We start from the raw sequence: 14,765 nt of genomic DNA, 5'->3' as shown, positions 1-14,765 counted from the left end.
TGTTATTTACAATCTGATTGCCAGTAAGGGAGGTGGATATAAACTTTAATTCAAAACATTATTTCAAGTTCCAGGGTGACCCCAGGGACAGACCTCTGGCTCTAAATTAGCTCTGCAAAAATACAATATGTATCAGTGTGTGTGTGTGTATGTGCGTGTGAGAGAGAGAGAGAGAGAGAGAGAGAGAAATGGGGGAGGGGGGAAGATTTGCATACCTGGACTAGGGAGTCTGGGATTATAACTATTTTTACATTATCTACAGGCTGATTTAAAACTATTAGTTTTATGTCTAGGGAATCACCACCAACAATGCAGCCTATCTCATTATAAAATCTGAAAGGCATACTTTAGCCAAATACTTTTTGCAGCATGAAGTAAGATGTACACTATATGTTGCTTCTTATTCTGCAGAACTCTGGGCTGGGTAAGAACATTTGCTTTTCATTTCAGTGTCTGAAAATGATGCAACATGGTTTTCAGTCGTTTCACAATTCTGACATCTGATAGCATGGTGTAGTTTCAAATTCTCACGCCCACAGCATTTTCCTTGCAAATAGCATCCAGGACATCTAAGTCTTCATTTGTGTTCAGATGATCACAGATACAACATACATACAAAAAGTGCTGACAAACCAAACCAAACCAAACCAAACTTTGCCTCTTGCAGGAAAAATTCCAAAGCGGTTAAGTGGCCCTTCTTCAATTCCTGCAACTCTTTTAGTGACACCTAGTGGAGGTTGTAATGAAGGCACCTTTTAGGGATATGCTAGGCAATAGTCCTACTATCCTGGAACTTAGAATCATAGAATCGTAGAGTTGGAAGAGACCAGAAGGGCCATCCAGTCCAACCTTCTGCCATGCAGGAAATCTCAATCAAAGCATCCCCGACAGATGGCCATCCAGCCTCTGCTTAAAGACCTCCAAGGAAGGAGACTCCACTACACTCCGAGGGAGTGTGTTCCACTGTCGAACAGCCCTTACTGTCAGGAAGTTCCTCCTAATGTTGAGGTGGAATCTCTTTTCTTGGAACTTGCATCCATTGTTCTGGGTCCTAGTCTCTGGAGCAGCAGAAAACAAGCTTGCTTCCTCTTCAATATGACATCCCTTCAAATATTTAAACAGGGCTATCTTATCACCTCTTAACTTTCTCTTCTCCAGGTTAAACATTCCCAGCTTCCGAAGTCGTTCCTCATAGGGCATGGTTTCCAGATCCTTCACCATTTTAGTCGCTCTCCTTTGGACAAGCTCCAGTTTCTCAATGGACACAATATTCCAGGTGGGGCCTGACCAAAGCAGAATACAGTGGCACTATTACTTCCCTTGATCTAGACACTATACTTTTATTGACACAGCCTAAAATTGCATTGGCCTTTTTAGCTGCTGCATCACACTGAAAAGGCCAATGCAAAGCCCTTTTGAAACTTTCAGAAATGCCTCACATACTTCTGAAACTTTCAGAAATGCATACTTAGGGTGTGGTGCAAAAAAGCCATTTTCATTTGACTATAGAGAAAGATGCTTGCCTAAAGAAGTCATCCATTGAAAACAATGGTGTTTTATATCACTGCAGCTACTTCATAGAGTAAAAACTAGTACCAATAATTTATATCAGCTTAGTTACATATGCACACACACACATCAATAGTAACAACACAGTAGCTGTCTACTTTCCATCCCCGTCTTCTTGTCCTGGTAGTGCTGAGAAAATGGTGTTTCCTCTGCCACCAGCTTCTCATCCACTTTAGGATTACTCGAGGTAGCATTCAAAGATATAGTGTTAGTCTGTAGATTCAGTATGTGAAGAGAACTTGTAGCACCTTTGAGACTGAAGTTGATGGCTTTCATGGCCGACATCCATATTTTTTCTGTGGGCTTTTCGGGCTATGAAACTGTGTTCTAGAAGAATTTATTCCTGAAGTTTTGACAGCAGCTGTGGCTGGCATCTTCAGAGAAGATGCTCTTCCATTCCAGCATTCTCTGAATATGCCAGCCACAGCTGCTGGCGAAATGTCAGGAATAAACTCTCACCTAGGTTGGCCCATGTAACACCTGTGTTAAAAACTCTTCACTGGCTGCTGATTAGCTTCTGGGCACAGTACAAAGTGTTGGTTATTACCTTTAAAGCCCTTCATGGCTTGGACCTGAGTTACTTGAGGGAATGCCTCTCCCTACACAATCTGGCCCGCATTCTCAGGACATCTGGGAAGAATTTATTAGAATACCATAAGCCCAGGTTAATGTCAACTTCCCATAGATCGTTTACGGTCGCAGCCCTCAAACTATGGAACAGCCTACCAGAAGAGATCCGTCTTATCACCACCTTAGATGCCTTTAAGAAAGCAATTAAGACGGATCGCTTCTCATGGGCTTATCCATCCGACCTCTTATAGGAGATCTTTAAGATAAAATGCTTCACACCTGGTTATGATATATGTTTTCTCAACGTTTTAGATGCTCTAGATGTTTTAGCTATTTTATTGAATTCATAATAATGTCAGTGTTTAATTGATAGCATTTTATATCTGTGTTGTGTTAATTTGTTGATGTAATCCTGCCTCAATCCGCAGGGAGAGGTGGGAAAATACAAATAATAATAATAATAATAATAATAATAATAATAGAACACAGCCTCATAGTCCAAAAACCCACAAAAAGCCTTTAAGACTAACTGAAAGTTAGAGGTAAGGTTACCTCTGTTAGATGTAAGAACTTAATAACCGAGGCTGCTGGCAGACTGCTGAAATAAAGTAGTTCGACACCACTTTAGCTTTCATGGCTCAGTGCTATGGAATTCTGGTATTTGTAGTTTGGTAAAGGACTAGAGCTTTTTGGCAGGGAAGGCTACATAGGTTGCAAAACTGAAAGGCCCCGTAATTCCATAGCATTGCATCATGGCAATTAAAGTGGTCTCAATGGCTTTATTTCTGCAGTGTGGATACATCTCAAATGTTTGATTAGGCACTCATCATACCGTAACACAAGTATCTTCTTTGGTTATTAAAGAAATATGTGTGTGAAATATGTTGATGTGTATTTATGAGATGCTCAGAAAGCATTAATTTACAATACACAAACTAGACCATTTCAAACATTTTACTAAATCAGTTCACACAAATTCCAAATTGCAAATATAATTAAGGGCAACAGGGTTCTTTTCTCCCCAGATTTATCATTAAGACAAGAAATAAACATGAATTAGATGCGTAACATTTTTTTTCTCTTTCTTTAAAAAAATGAGAAAAGAACGCCACATGATAAAAGCACCACAACACAGTTACAAAATAGGATCTGCCAATTTCTTTCACGAATAAAAGACTATGCTAACAACTTTTTGCATCAATCCATACTTCATTAAAATAAGACTATAAAATCTTCTAGATTACACTAAATTCAGACAATGCCTGGAATACAGTGCATTAACAGCAGTGATGCCAACTATCAGTGCCAACATAAAAACATTTTAGAAAGTCCAAAAAAAGAAAAGAAAAAAAAGCCCCACCTTTATTTCCCCTAGAGGAACAAAAATTTCAAATAAGGGGCGCTCTTGTTTCACAATGTGGATTTAAGAATTTGAGGGGGAGAGGGATGGGCAAGGAGACAGGTGTTGTTCACTTTCTAGACTTAGTTGGCATCTAACTTGGCCATTTCTTGCACATAAATCCCTATACTCTCACTGTCAAAGAGCACAAAATACACCGTTTTGATCGAAGAGGACATTGTGGACACAAAATAGTTGGAAATGGCTTTCAGAATCAGCTGGGCAGCAGTCTGTTTTGGGAAACCATTCCTAGGAGAATGCAGAGGAGAGGGAAAAGGTTAGTATTCCACACCAACATGTTCCATTCCAAAGTACACATAGACATTTCCTTGTATGTAAAATGTTACAAAGCATGTGTGCGTGTCTATACTAATTAGAGTGAGCAAACAGCATTTACAAAAACAATATTAGCAAAACATTATGGTTTTTGTTTTGAACACTGAGCTTAAGACCATGTTGTTGTGTTCCTTTAAACTGTCTCCGACTTAGGTGACCTTAAGGCAAACCTATCATGGGGGTTCTTGGCATGTTTCTTCAGAGGGAGTTTGCCATTGCCATCCTCTGAGGCTGAGAGAGTGTGACTTGTCCATGACCAAACTGGTATTCAAACCCTGGTCTCCACAGTCATAGTGCTGGCTCAAGATCATATGGTTAGAATATTATGATTCCACTCTAATGGCCATTGTTCCAGCCTATGGAATCCTGAGGTTTGTAGTTTGGTCAGAAGCACCAGAGGAACCATCTGGCTGAGAAGTCAAGTCCCCTCTCTAAACTCCAAATCCTAGAATTCCATGGGATGTTGCTATGACAGTTAAAGTGAAATACAGTACTATAATTATGTAACGCGAACAGGCCCACTGAGAGGCGGGGGATTTAGAATTCTCAGTCAAAGAGCTCCTCCAGTGCCTCAGACCAAACCAGAAATCTCAGCATGCCATAAGATGCACCCATGGCAACTGAAGTGGAATCAAAATGCTTTATGTAGCATGAAAATGCTTCAGATCAAATCAGTCAATAGGACTGTATGCATTTGGTAACAGGAGAACAGCTGTGCCCATAGCAATGAATGATTGAGGTGGAGTTTGATATTTTCCTGGGTTGACTTTTTTTTTTTTTTTTGAGGAGGGATTGAGCACTCAAATAGATGCCAGATCTGTAATAGTAAAATTAGGATAAAGTTTGATGTTGACATCTGAACTATGTATAACTGTTGCTTAAAATACTGAACTTGCAGCTATTTTTTTTCCATTTGGGCTGCAGAATTTAGATTTGGGAGGCCATCTGGCACACTAAATTCTGTACATGGGCTACTGCTCCCCCTGTCCTTTTGAAAAAAATTACATACACAAACATTGTTCACCACCATATAAACCCATTCTTCAGTCATAAAGGAGAATTAAGCTATTTATGTAGGTTTAATGAGTAGTGTCTGCTTGACAGATGTCTGTCCCAAAACAGCTGTGTACATGTGTTGGATCTGAGAGAGAATGCCTTCGAAACGTTTAATGTTATAAGCTGTTTTTTTAAAAAAAATTATTAAAAATACTTTAATATTTTTTTTAAAAACTCTAATACTTGCTAACTGAATTAGCAGGATGAGCATGTTACACTTCAAAGGAACACATTTTTATTTAAAGCACCACCCTGATTCAAATGCTCTTCAACTCCTCCCCTGCCACACAAAGTGTAGTTCTACCAAATGATGGAAGATTCTTTTCCTCTTCTCTGCTTTATTATTTATGCAAGTTGAGACTTTTGGTCTTTCCATAGAAGAACAAGACTATCTGAGCTTGGCAAAACAATACATTATCTTGAAGGACTTCTATCTTAAGCACCAGACATCAGGGAACAATCACAGAGATACTGTGATCTCTACATATATGCATCAGGTTTGCTCCTGCCCATATACACTCTGCTAATATTTGATTATTTTGACATTAAAGTCATAAAGTTCATTCAATATGCATTACCAAACTACTGCAATCAAGTTACTGTTGGCTTCAGGAATGAATGTGGACAATATGTACAGGTATGGAAAGTTGTCAAAATACTATGAGGCCTGGTTTGTGTCAGAAATGTGAATGCAATCCATTTTCATCACTGTCTGAAAAGCTATGACAGTATTACACAGTAAGCAAATGATCTCTACCACACTGCAATATGAAAATGCAAAATAGGATTTATTTATTTTTTACATTTATAATGACATAATGTGTGTGTCACTGTAGGCAGCTCAATAAGGATCTGGTTTCCTTAACTGTTCTGACATTCTACAGATATGAATTTTCATAACATAATTTTGTAGCAACAGGCATTTCCTTTGACCATAAGCTGCCTGTTGTAAAAGGTAATTAAAACTACTAGGAGCATGTGGCCCTGTTTCAGAGCTCTTAAAACACGGGGTGGGCAACTGCAGCTGGTCTGGGGGGCATTTTGTTTTTGTTACAGGGATCCTCTGGCCATCAAAAGGGCTGTCATAAACCCCCTCACCCCACCCACACTGAAATGGCCAAAAGTCAATTTTTAGTTATAGGTGAAAAATAAGTTAAAGACTTTGGAAGACCTTGCAACCAAATTAAAAGGTGAATTCTTGCTGCTAGAGGTTTCTAGGAAATGCAATTCTCCATCTTTTGGGGAGGGGGAAAGCACAAAATGGGCAGTGTAGGGAATCTCTATGAGTTGGGGACAGCTCCCCTCAAAAGGGACTGCAACTGACCCAAGCCTACCCACTTTGCTGGCTGGAAGCATCATCTCTCTCTGAAAATGGCAATAATTTATACATTGCTTTTCAACAAGGGACACAGAGGATATGAGTTGAATGCTGGCTACAGCTATTTGCCTTGAGCTCCAGAAGGCAGTCCCAGAAACTAGAACCCTGTGTGGCAGAAATCAGTCCCAACATTAGCTTCCCCTCATAGCATGAGGCAGGTACTGGGAAAGGCCTCTAAGTTGTTGCTTGTTTTGGCCTGTTGGAAGACAGCAGCTTGGCAAGGTACTCTCTGCAATCAAGAATACATTGCAGAAGAGAGGCAAATAGAGTATGGAAATGAGGGGTACATCTGCACTGTAGAAATAATGTAGTTTCATATCACTTTAAGTGTTGTAGCGCCATCCTGTGAAATCCTGGGATTTGTAGTTTTACAAAAGTTTTTACCTTTCTCTGTTAAAAAGTGCTGGTATCTCAACAAAACTACAAACCCCAGGATTCTGTAGAATTCCGCTATGGCAGTTAAACTGGTGGCAAACTGCATTAATACTACAGTGTAGATGCACACAAGAACTGTCAATATGACAACAATGATATATCTGAACAAGATGATGGTACTAGAAAAACAAAGCAAATCTCTTAACAGATTTTTGTCACACATTTCTTAGGCCAGCCTTACCTTCCACTTCCAATGGAAGGAAATGCAATTGATTTCAGCTTCTTCTCGTCTGCCAGAGCTAAGCAGTTTTTCACTGTCTTCTCCAACAGCTCTTCACATTTGTCTGCACCCCAGCTAGGGCTATTGCAATGGATCACAAACTTAGCAGGCAACCCATGGCCTGCGCTGACAACAGCTGGTTGGGGGGAGGGGGGAAGAAAGCAAATGTTAGCGATTTAAGATTTTGAATAGTGAAAGAGTGAGAAACAAGATTAAACTAGTGAAGAATATATACAATTCATTATTGAAATCCAATGGACTGTGTTTGGTTTAGCGTAAGGTGAATTATTTTGGCAGGTCTGGGGCCAGTTTCACATTCACCTGCTCCTTGCATCTCAATATGGCCACAAATACTGCTACTACATGCAGGTGAAATTGAGTTCTGTGGTAGCAACTAGAAGAGGGGGAAACACCAACTTAATTTCAGAAAAACGCTTACTGTATATACTCATGTATAAGTCTAGAAATTTAGGTAAAAAACTGACCCCAAAAAATGACTCGACTTATCCACGGGTCAATGTAAATACTGTATATTAATCTTATTTAAAATAAGGAACCATCTCCTGATGAAAAGCAAGAGTATAATATGTGAAGCACTGACCCCTTCTACTCTCTCATCCATCCAGTCTTATGAGTAAGCACATAGTTAATTTTATAAGTTCTTTGACATTGTTTTGCTTTGCTTCGTCCTTTAGATCCTTTGCTATATGCCCCTAAGTTTTACCCTTGACTTATCCACGGGTCATAGCAAAATCCATAATTTTGGCCCCGAAACCTGCCCTTGACTTATACATGAGGTCGACTTATTTGCTTTAGGGCAGGGATGTGCAACTACTCAAGGCCCAAGAGTTGCACATATTCTTCACTGGGCCTCAAGAGGGCTGCAATCTGAAAACACTGTGCCTCCTCTCACCAAATGAAAGTGCAATTATTTTCTAAAATAAGGTGCACACTACCCATGCACCTTGTATTAATGTCAAAAAGAGTTTTGTTGGGTTTTTTTTAACTACTGCACCACTACTTTTGGTGCTATGTTTCTGAATTCAACATGAACTGCAAAAACAGCTGGAGGGACAAAGTGCCCATCCCTGCTTTGGCCCTATCTGAATGAGCTTTGGCCCTGTCTGAATCAGTCTCATGAACTGAACCATTTCCTTTTCCACTGTGACAGGAAAACTGAAAACTTTTGCTTCTAACTAACTGCAGTTACTTATTATGCCAGAACTCAGAAATAATATTGTACGTTTTAAGTATGGACTGGGGGGGAATATGAACCATGGTTTATTCTCACTTTCTTAAAACCACAGCTAAGATTAACCAGGACCTGCTCCAGACATAACAAACCATGGTTATTGACAATGGAAGGGGAACCTTTTAATCTCTTCCTTGTGACAACATAAGATGCAGAAACTAGAGATGGGAGCATATGAGTCCATCCCCTGAGATGGCACAGAGGACATGACTTCTGTGCAAGTAACATTAAACTATGTTTTTAAGATTTAAACTGGAACACTATTATGAACGTACATTTTAAAACTATATTCACATCTGTAGAATGCATTATCCACTTTGTTGTACTGGGCTTTTTTCTATGGAACAACTGATTATCTGCTAATTTAACAAATATAATAAGGGTTTATGGCCAGTCCCAGCTTTGGTGTATCTGTATAAAAGGTAAAAGTTTCTTCTTTGATATGAATATTTAGTCAAGTGTGTAGGGTGTTGTGCTCATCTCTTTCACTTACCAAAGTGGTAACTATTTATCTAATTGCACCTTTACATGCTTTTGAACTCCTAGCTAGGCAGAAGCTGGGACTAGCGATGGGAGCTCACTCTGGCCCATGGAGCTTGAGTCTTGAATTGCTGACCTTGCAATCATCAGTGTCTTACTGCTGAGCCACCATGGAGCTGTATCTGTATACAGCAATCAATATGGATATTTTTATTTGGCCAGCCAAAATGCTTGCATCATGTATTTTGTGTATTTTGGATGTCCAAATGATGGTATCTCTGTTCTGTGAATTTTGGATGTTAGTGTACTTTGCTATATGGCCAACACAGCTATCCATGAATGTTTCCTGCATATAGCACTATATGCTTTCATAGCAAAAAGATATGCATCATTCCAACTGTATGACCATGTTATAAATTTAACACTATAATAGACTTGGAGTCAGACGTCTGAATTAATAACTTTAGTTTTATTTATTTACAATTGTGTGCTGTACTTTTCTTTTCAATGCTTTGTTCAGTATTATACTCATTTTTATTTTATCTATTTATTTAATTTATAGCCTTCCTTCCTCCCAGCACAGGATTCATGTTGTTTTGTATGTGTATCATAACTTACCTCCTACAAACTGATATTAGCACTAGGGGAGAATTTTTACTTTTTGATATATTGTTCTTATATTGTGGCAAAAACAGGATGTCTCCCATAGACAATGGTAACTGTGGAAAGGAATGCAAAAATAGAAGGGACTATGCAAATGGCTACTGAGATTCCACACTCAAGGAACTCCTTTTACTCATTTCTCATCCAGGTACATCACTGGTGAAACAGATACCCAAATTGCATTTTCTTCTCTGAAAAAGTTGGTATAATATACTAGCTTTCATACTGAAGCAGTACCTTAAGCTGCAATTATGTACTCACTGGAAATAAGCTCATGAAATCCATTGGACCTACTTTCAAGTAGGCATGCAAAAAATAGCTGTAAATTACTTATGCATGTCTAAAGCTTTTAAACCCTAATTCTTAATTATAAATATGTATGTTACTGACATGTTATTGTGCACAATATCACTTTTCCTCCTTCATTACCTGTTTCCACATTGTTAAATTATTTTTTAGGGGTATTCACTTTTAAAACTGCAAATATTTAAACATACTCCAGAAGTCTTTCAACAAAATCCTCAGAAACGGCTTGGTGCAGGTAAGCTTTTCGTAATCATCAAAAGAACACATTTCAATTAAACCAAACTAGAATATTATGGTACATGCAGATATTTAATTTCTCCTGTTTCGCTGGAGTTTAAACTGCACCTCCTGCTGTGTCCAATGGCCCACTCTTTTTCCGAAGTTCAACCACAGCCTCCACGAATTCTTTTCCGCCTTTCTTCTCCAAGGTACTACCTGCACAAGGACAGATTTGTGACTGTTCCATATCTGACAGAACATTTATGGCTTTAGATGGTCAAAACATCATAGATTTCTCTGAGCAAAAAAATTTGGGGGACTGCAAAGTAAGATCTAAACCTTTGGGGACTAGTCCAGAACATTTCCCTTTCTGTCTCTCAATCACTCTCTCTCTCTTCTTCTCTCTTTTTAAAAAAGTCACCCTCCCACAGAATTTTAAAAAAATTATATCTGAAAACATTTTCTGATGCAATTCTCAGTGTCAACCAGCAGAGCGGTGACATTTCTAGCTGCTTCCTCTGCCCCAGGAGGTAGACAGTGTTCCGGGGAATATGGTTATTCAATGGCATCAACTCTTTTCCTCACGAGGGCAAGATCCCACTTCTATTACAGATAGTTTTAAAGACAAATTTGCCATAAGAAGAACTTGAAACTCACCTCATCTTCATCCCTGACCCCAACAGGTGGCCCCCGGGAGTGAAACAGTCTTGTGAGTGCAGCGGGCTGCTTTACTTGACAATTGCCCGGCTTGTTGAACCACCTTTAACCAAGAGGAAGAGCCTCAGTAATAAGGAGAGTCTCTAGGGAACATATTCCTCCACTGCATTGTTCAACTGCAGCTATAGAAGACTGACAAATGCTGCTCGTGTGAGGGAGGGAGCTGCATTGTTGAAGTTACAGGTTGAGATTTGCACAAAGGCAGTCCACCACTAAATGGTTTAGATCTTATTTTGCAGCTTTTCTTTAATACAGAAGAAATAATAAGGTAGCCCATAAGGTTTATTCCTAAAACTAAGCACCCCAAATTCCCATGGCATTTTGCTTTATGATTATACAAGTAGCAAAGCAAGGAACAGCATCAGTGATACTTGATTGATTCTGAACTGAGAAAGTTGGTTTGCAAATTGATTGCTGCAGCTTAATCTTAAACATATTCATTTGGGAAATAAACCATGCTTCTTTCAATGGGGTGTACAGAATGCTTATGCGCACAGCCATTGGCTAAGTTCTTGCGTACTCTTGTTATTTAACTCAGCAATACATACTTATTTTGTGTACTGTCATATTTTGTGAAGTAAATTTCATTTTAGCAATATGGAGGAGGGTACTGCAATTTTTAATGGATGTGCACATATAATATGCTCAGTGAAATATATTTGCATTTGAGACCATGTGTCAAAAGAACAGAAAAAGCACAAGAGCAAATGAAGATGTATTCTATCTCCCTCAGCATCCCTCACTAAATGTGGCAGACTTCTAATGCCATGTTAACTCACCTCATTTTTATTGGCCAAAGATATGGATGGTTTCTAGCTCAATGGTTCATTACCTTCTTTTTAGAGCTAATTTGTTACCTGTGGATGAATCTTGGATCTCATATGGCACTGATGGCTCTTAAGTGGTCTCCCAGCTAGGCTGAAACCACACCCTGACCTCCTTATGCCTTACCTAGGCAGGTGTATTATGTGCTCTTATGCTAATCCATTCAGACTAGTAATTGCAAAAATTCCAAGAAATGTTCCAGATATACTGTTAAAGCTCAGCTGATCTGGACAAGAGAATGTCTGGGAAAAATGACACTAACTTTACAAAGGAAAGAACAAGATATAAGTCTCAGTAATGGATTTAAATGTTTGCATGTAGTTAAGAGGCATGCTCATCTCTATGACAGTCTCTAGCTGCACCTCTTTGGTAAAGCAGAGGATTTGCATGCATCAAATTCCACATGAGACATGTGGCACCGTTCCTTGAAATCCTGCAGAGGGACTGCCAGTCCTTAACAAGCTGGATGGAAAAGTGGTCTGAATGTTTCTGATTCTGAAACTGAAAATCTGACTACCGGTAATTAATCATCCCAAGACACCCAGAAAGGGGCAACTACTTGAACTGTAATGAGGATGCCTGAATATGTCTCTAGCTATATTCCTGTAAAAATACTGTATTAGTCATGAATGGACATGAAACAGGCACTGACTTGAGAAATATGATGTGACTGGAAGAATTTCTCTTCCCTTCAGTTGCCCCCTATATCAGTGCATCTATATAAGCATCAGAGATGCAGTATTTTGGTGCCTAAGATATAAAATCCAAGAAACATCTCTACAGGGTCTTGAATTTGCTGCCATTTAAATATACGAGCCTTATTCAGTTTGATATGATTTTAAAATCGATATAGCATTTAAAATGCTATATCAAATCTGTGCTGTGATACTACTAGAGTGACTCAAGAAATGATGTATTATATTAACCTTTTACACTAAGCTAAATGGCTCTATTTAAGGGGCCCTGCTCCACAATATACAGGTTAATACTTCTTTTCTTGTCACAGGCATAAAAATATGTGTTACTCCCACAGAATAAAGTCAATATTTCATGCTCTCAAAGCAAGCATTGGTATAATGGTGACAACAGCCTCGGCAAAAATTCAAGCCTGTAATTTTTTTCAAAATATTTCCCCAACACATATTGTGGTTAGAAAGTCCTTTCTATGTATAAAAGTTAATCATTTGAAGCTAAGCATGTGTGCATTTCTATTCTTCCTTCCAGCAGTCACTGGCAACTAAAACATTGTTGGCTACTGAGTGAAATAAACCAGCATGGGGACATGGTATTTTTTTCTTTGATAACATAACTCTGACCCAATATCCACAGTGATTTTGTATATTCAGCTGCCAACTGAAGCTGAAGTTACAAGTGCATCACTCAAAAAATGTGATCAGATGTTTCAAAAATAGCTTTGAAATCTATTTATGATTTACAATTTTTTTTAAAAAAGTGGCCATTTTGCATTTAAATTTGCTTGTCGCCATTTGTCATTGCAATCATGAGCCATCAATATTTTATTTTAAAAGATCACATCATCTTAAATTTGATGAGTACAGGTGATAACAGATCTAGTTACACAACTATTCCAAGTTTATGTCTTTCTTTTCTTTTTTAAAAGAATCTTTATACAAATGTGTGAGAATATCAGCCGTGTAAAGATATATTGGGTTTAAACCACTGTCAATGGCTGCATCTTCTGCTTAAGAATTCTAGCAGTTAGTGAGGATGCCTTTGTTAGAGATGCCTAAACTCCAACACAGATTTCTAGCATCACTTGGGGACAACTCTATTAACCAAGTTAAGATGCATTCCAAAAGCCAAAGTTTCATATTCCACTCTAAGAGGCATAGATGAATATTATATCATTGTTTTTAGGCTGGCATTTTATGTTCAAGGTGGGCATATTACTTTCCCCCATAATAACATTAATTTCAATGTGACCTACAAAGCAAAGGTTTTGGTGAAATTGCTTTGTACAATTCCAATATTGATTAGAAGTCTTTTGCATTTATTGACTTGAAGCTGGAGGAGACTGCTGGAAGGTAGAAAATAATGCAGATCTGCAAAGCATAGGCAAGCTGGTGGCTGCTGATTGGTCATGCACACACATACAAACTCTGCAGCACTGAACTCTCCATTACCTACTTCACCACCGGTGTAGAAGTCAGAGTTTGTCGGGTGAACGACAGCATCACTGTCGATCGTGGCAATGTCAGCCTGAACAACTTGCAACTACAACAGGTAAACAAATGTGTATCAACCATGTTGGCCAAAGACCCAGAAGAGGATCTACATTTATGCAAGTACCAACATCTTTGTTTTCCTACCTTCTGGGCTGAAAATATGTGCCAAAAATTATGACAAAACCCAAAATAAATGTACAGATATGTGCTCAGCAAAGGGAGAGGGAGGTGAAAGCAGGAGGTAGAGAAGCTTCAAATTCAACAATTTTTGTGTTTCACCAAGAGGTCAAAGGCACGGCAAGAATTTCAGAAAGAAAGTATTAAGAGCAGCTAGCACCTGCTTGGCTTTGTGGAAACCTGCGAAACTAGAATCTTATAGAACATGATGATAACAATATCTTACACCTGGATCATCAAGCCCAACAAAACAACTTGTTTCTCCATTCCGATTACTAACAGACTTTATTTCTGTCTTTTCTTGATTATTTGCCACATATATCATCATATTAAGGATATGCCTGAATCCAGCTAATTTTTGAAGTCCTGCTGAACTCTGAATTCCCTTAAAGAAACCACTGGGAATTTAAGGCTGTTCTTCTTTACTCACTTCCCTGTGATTAAGTCCCACTGAACTAAGTGACCTAGGATCATGGAATCATAGAGTTGGAAGGGACCATAATGGCCATCTAATCAAACCCCCTGCCATACAAGAATATACAATGAAAGCACACCTGAAAGATACCCACCCAACTTATTTTTAAAGATCTCCAAAGGTGAGTCCACTACATTCCAGTGCAGTCTATTCCACTGTCAAACAGCTCTTACAGTCAGTAAGTTCTTCCTAATGTATAGGTGGAATCTCTTTTCCTGGTGCCCATGGAATAGACACTCCCCATCCTATTGTCAGAATTCTTCTACACTGGTAGGCGGGCCTGGCCTCTTGCTCCTACTCCTCAGCCAGCTGGGGTCAGAATTGGTCTGATATTTCTGAATAACCATATAGAGGATTTCACTATAAAAAAATGCTTCTGTTCGGTTATATGTACTGTAATATTTGTACCTTGCAATGTGTCACAAGTATTAGTTTTCTAACAAAAGACCTAAAAGCCATGTGACATGGCTTCATATGAAACTTATGCCATTAATCTTTCATA

The 14,765-nt window shown here is 38.8% G+C and overlaps 1 protein-coding gene across 3 annotated transcripts in view; it reads right to left on the bottom strand.

The window, feature by feature from the left end:
- Positions 1-3,078: 3,078 nt before the first annotated feature.
- MACROH2A1 (macroH2A.1 histone) overlaps positions 3,079-14,765 on the bottom strand; it is a 68,730-nt gene continuing 57,043 nt past the window's right edge. The window contains exons 6-9 of one of the 3 annotated variants that reach the window (XM_089529762.1): positions 13,570-13,660; positions 10,010-10,099; positions 6,925-7,099; positions 3,079-3,787 (exon numbers count right to left, since the gene is read on the bottom strand). In XM_089529762.1, the coding sequence (XP_089385888.1) occupies positions 3,622-3,787; positions 6,925-7,099; positions 10,010-10,099; positions 13,570-13,660 (522 nt within the window). In that variant the 3' untranslated portion in view covers positions 3,079-3,621. The remainder of the gene's footprint in view (positions 3,788-6,924; positions 7,100-10,009; positions 10,100-13,569; positions 13,661-14,765) is intronic. The other 2 variants (XM_089529753.1, XM_089529773.1) reach the window with 2 other exon arrangements.

Source organism: Sceloporus occidentalis, unplaced genomic scaffold (genome assembly GCF_023333645.1).
Source record: "Sceloporus occidentalis isolate IW3139 unplaced genomic scaffold, rSceOcc1.0.p SCAF_1, whole genome shotgun sequence".
NCBI classification, from domain to species: Eukaryota; Metazoa; Chordata; class Lepidosauria; order Squamata; family Phrynosomatidae; genus Sceloporus; species Sceloporus occidentalis.
The sequence above is the reverse complement of the archived record's forward strand: the minus strand, read 5'-3'. Positions and strand labels throughout refer to the sequence as shown.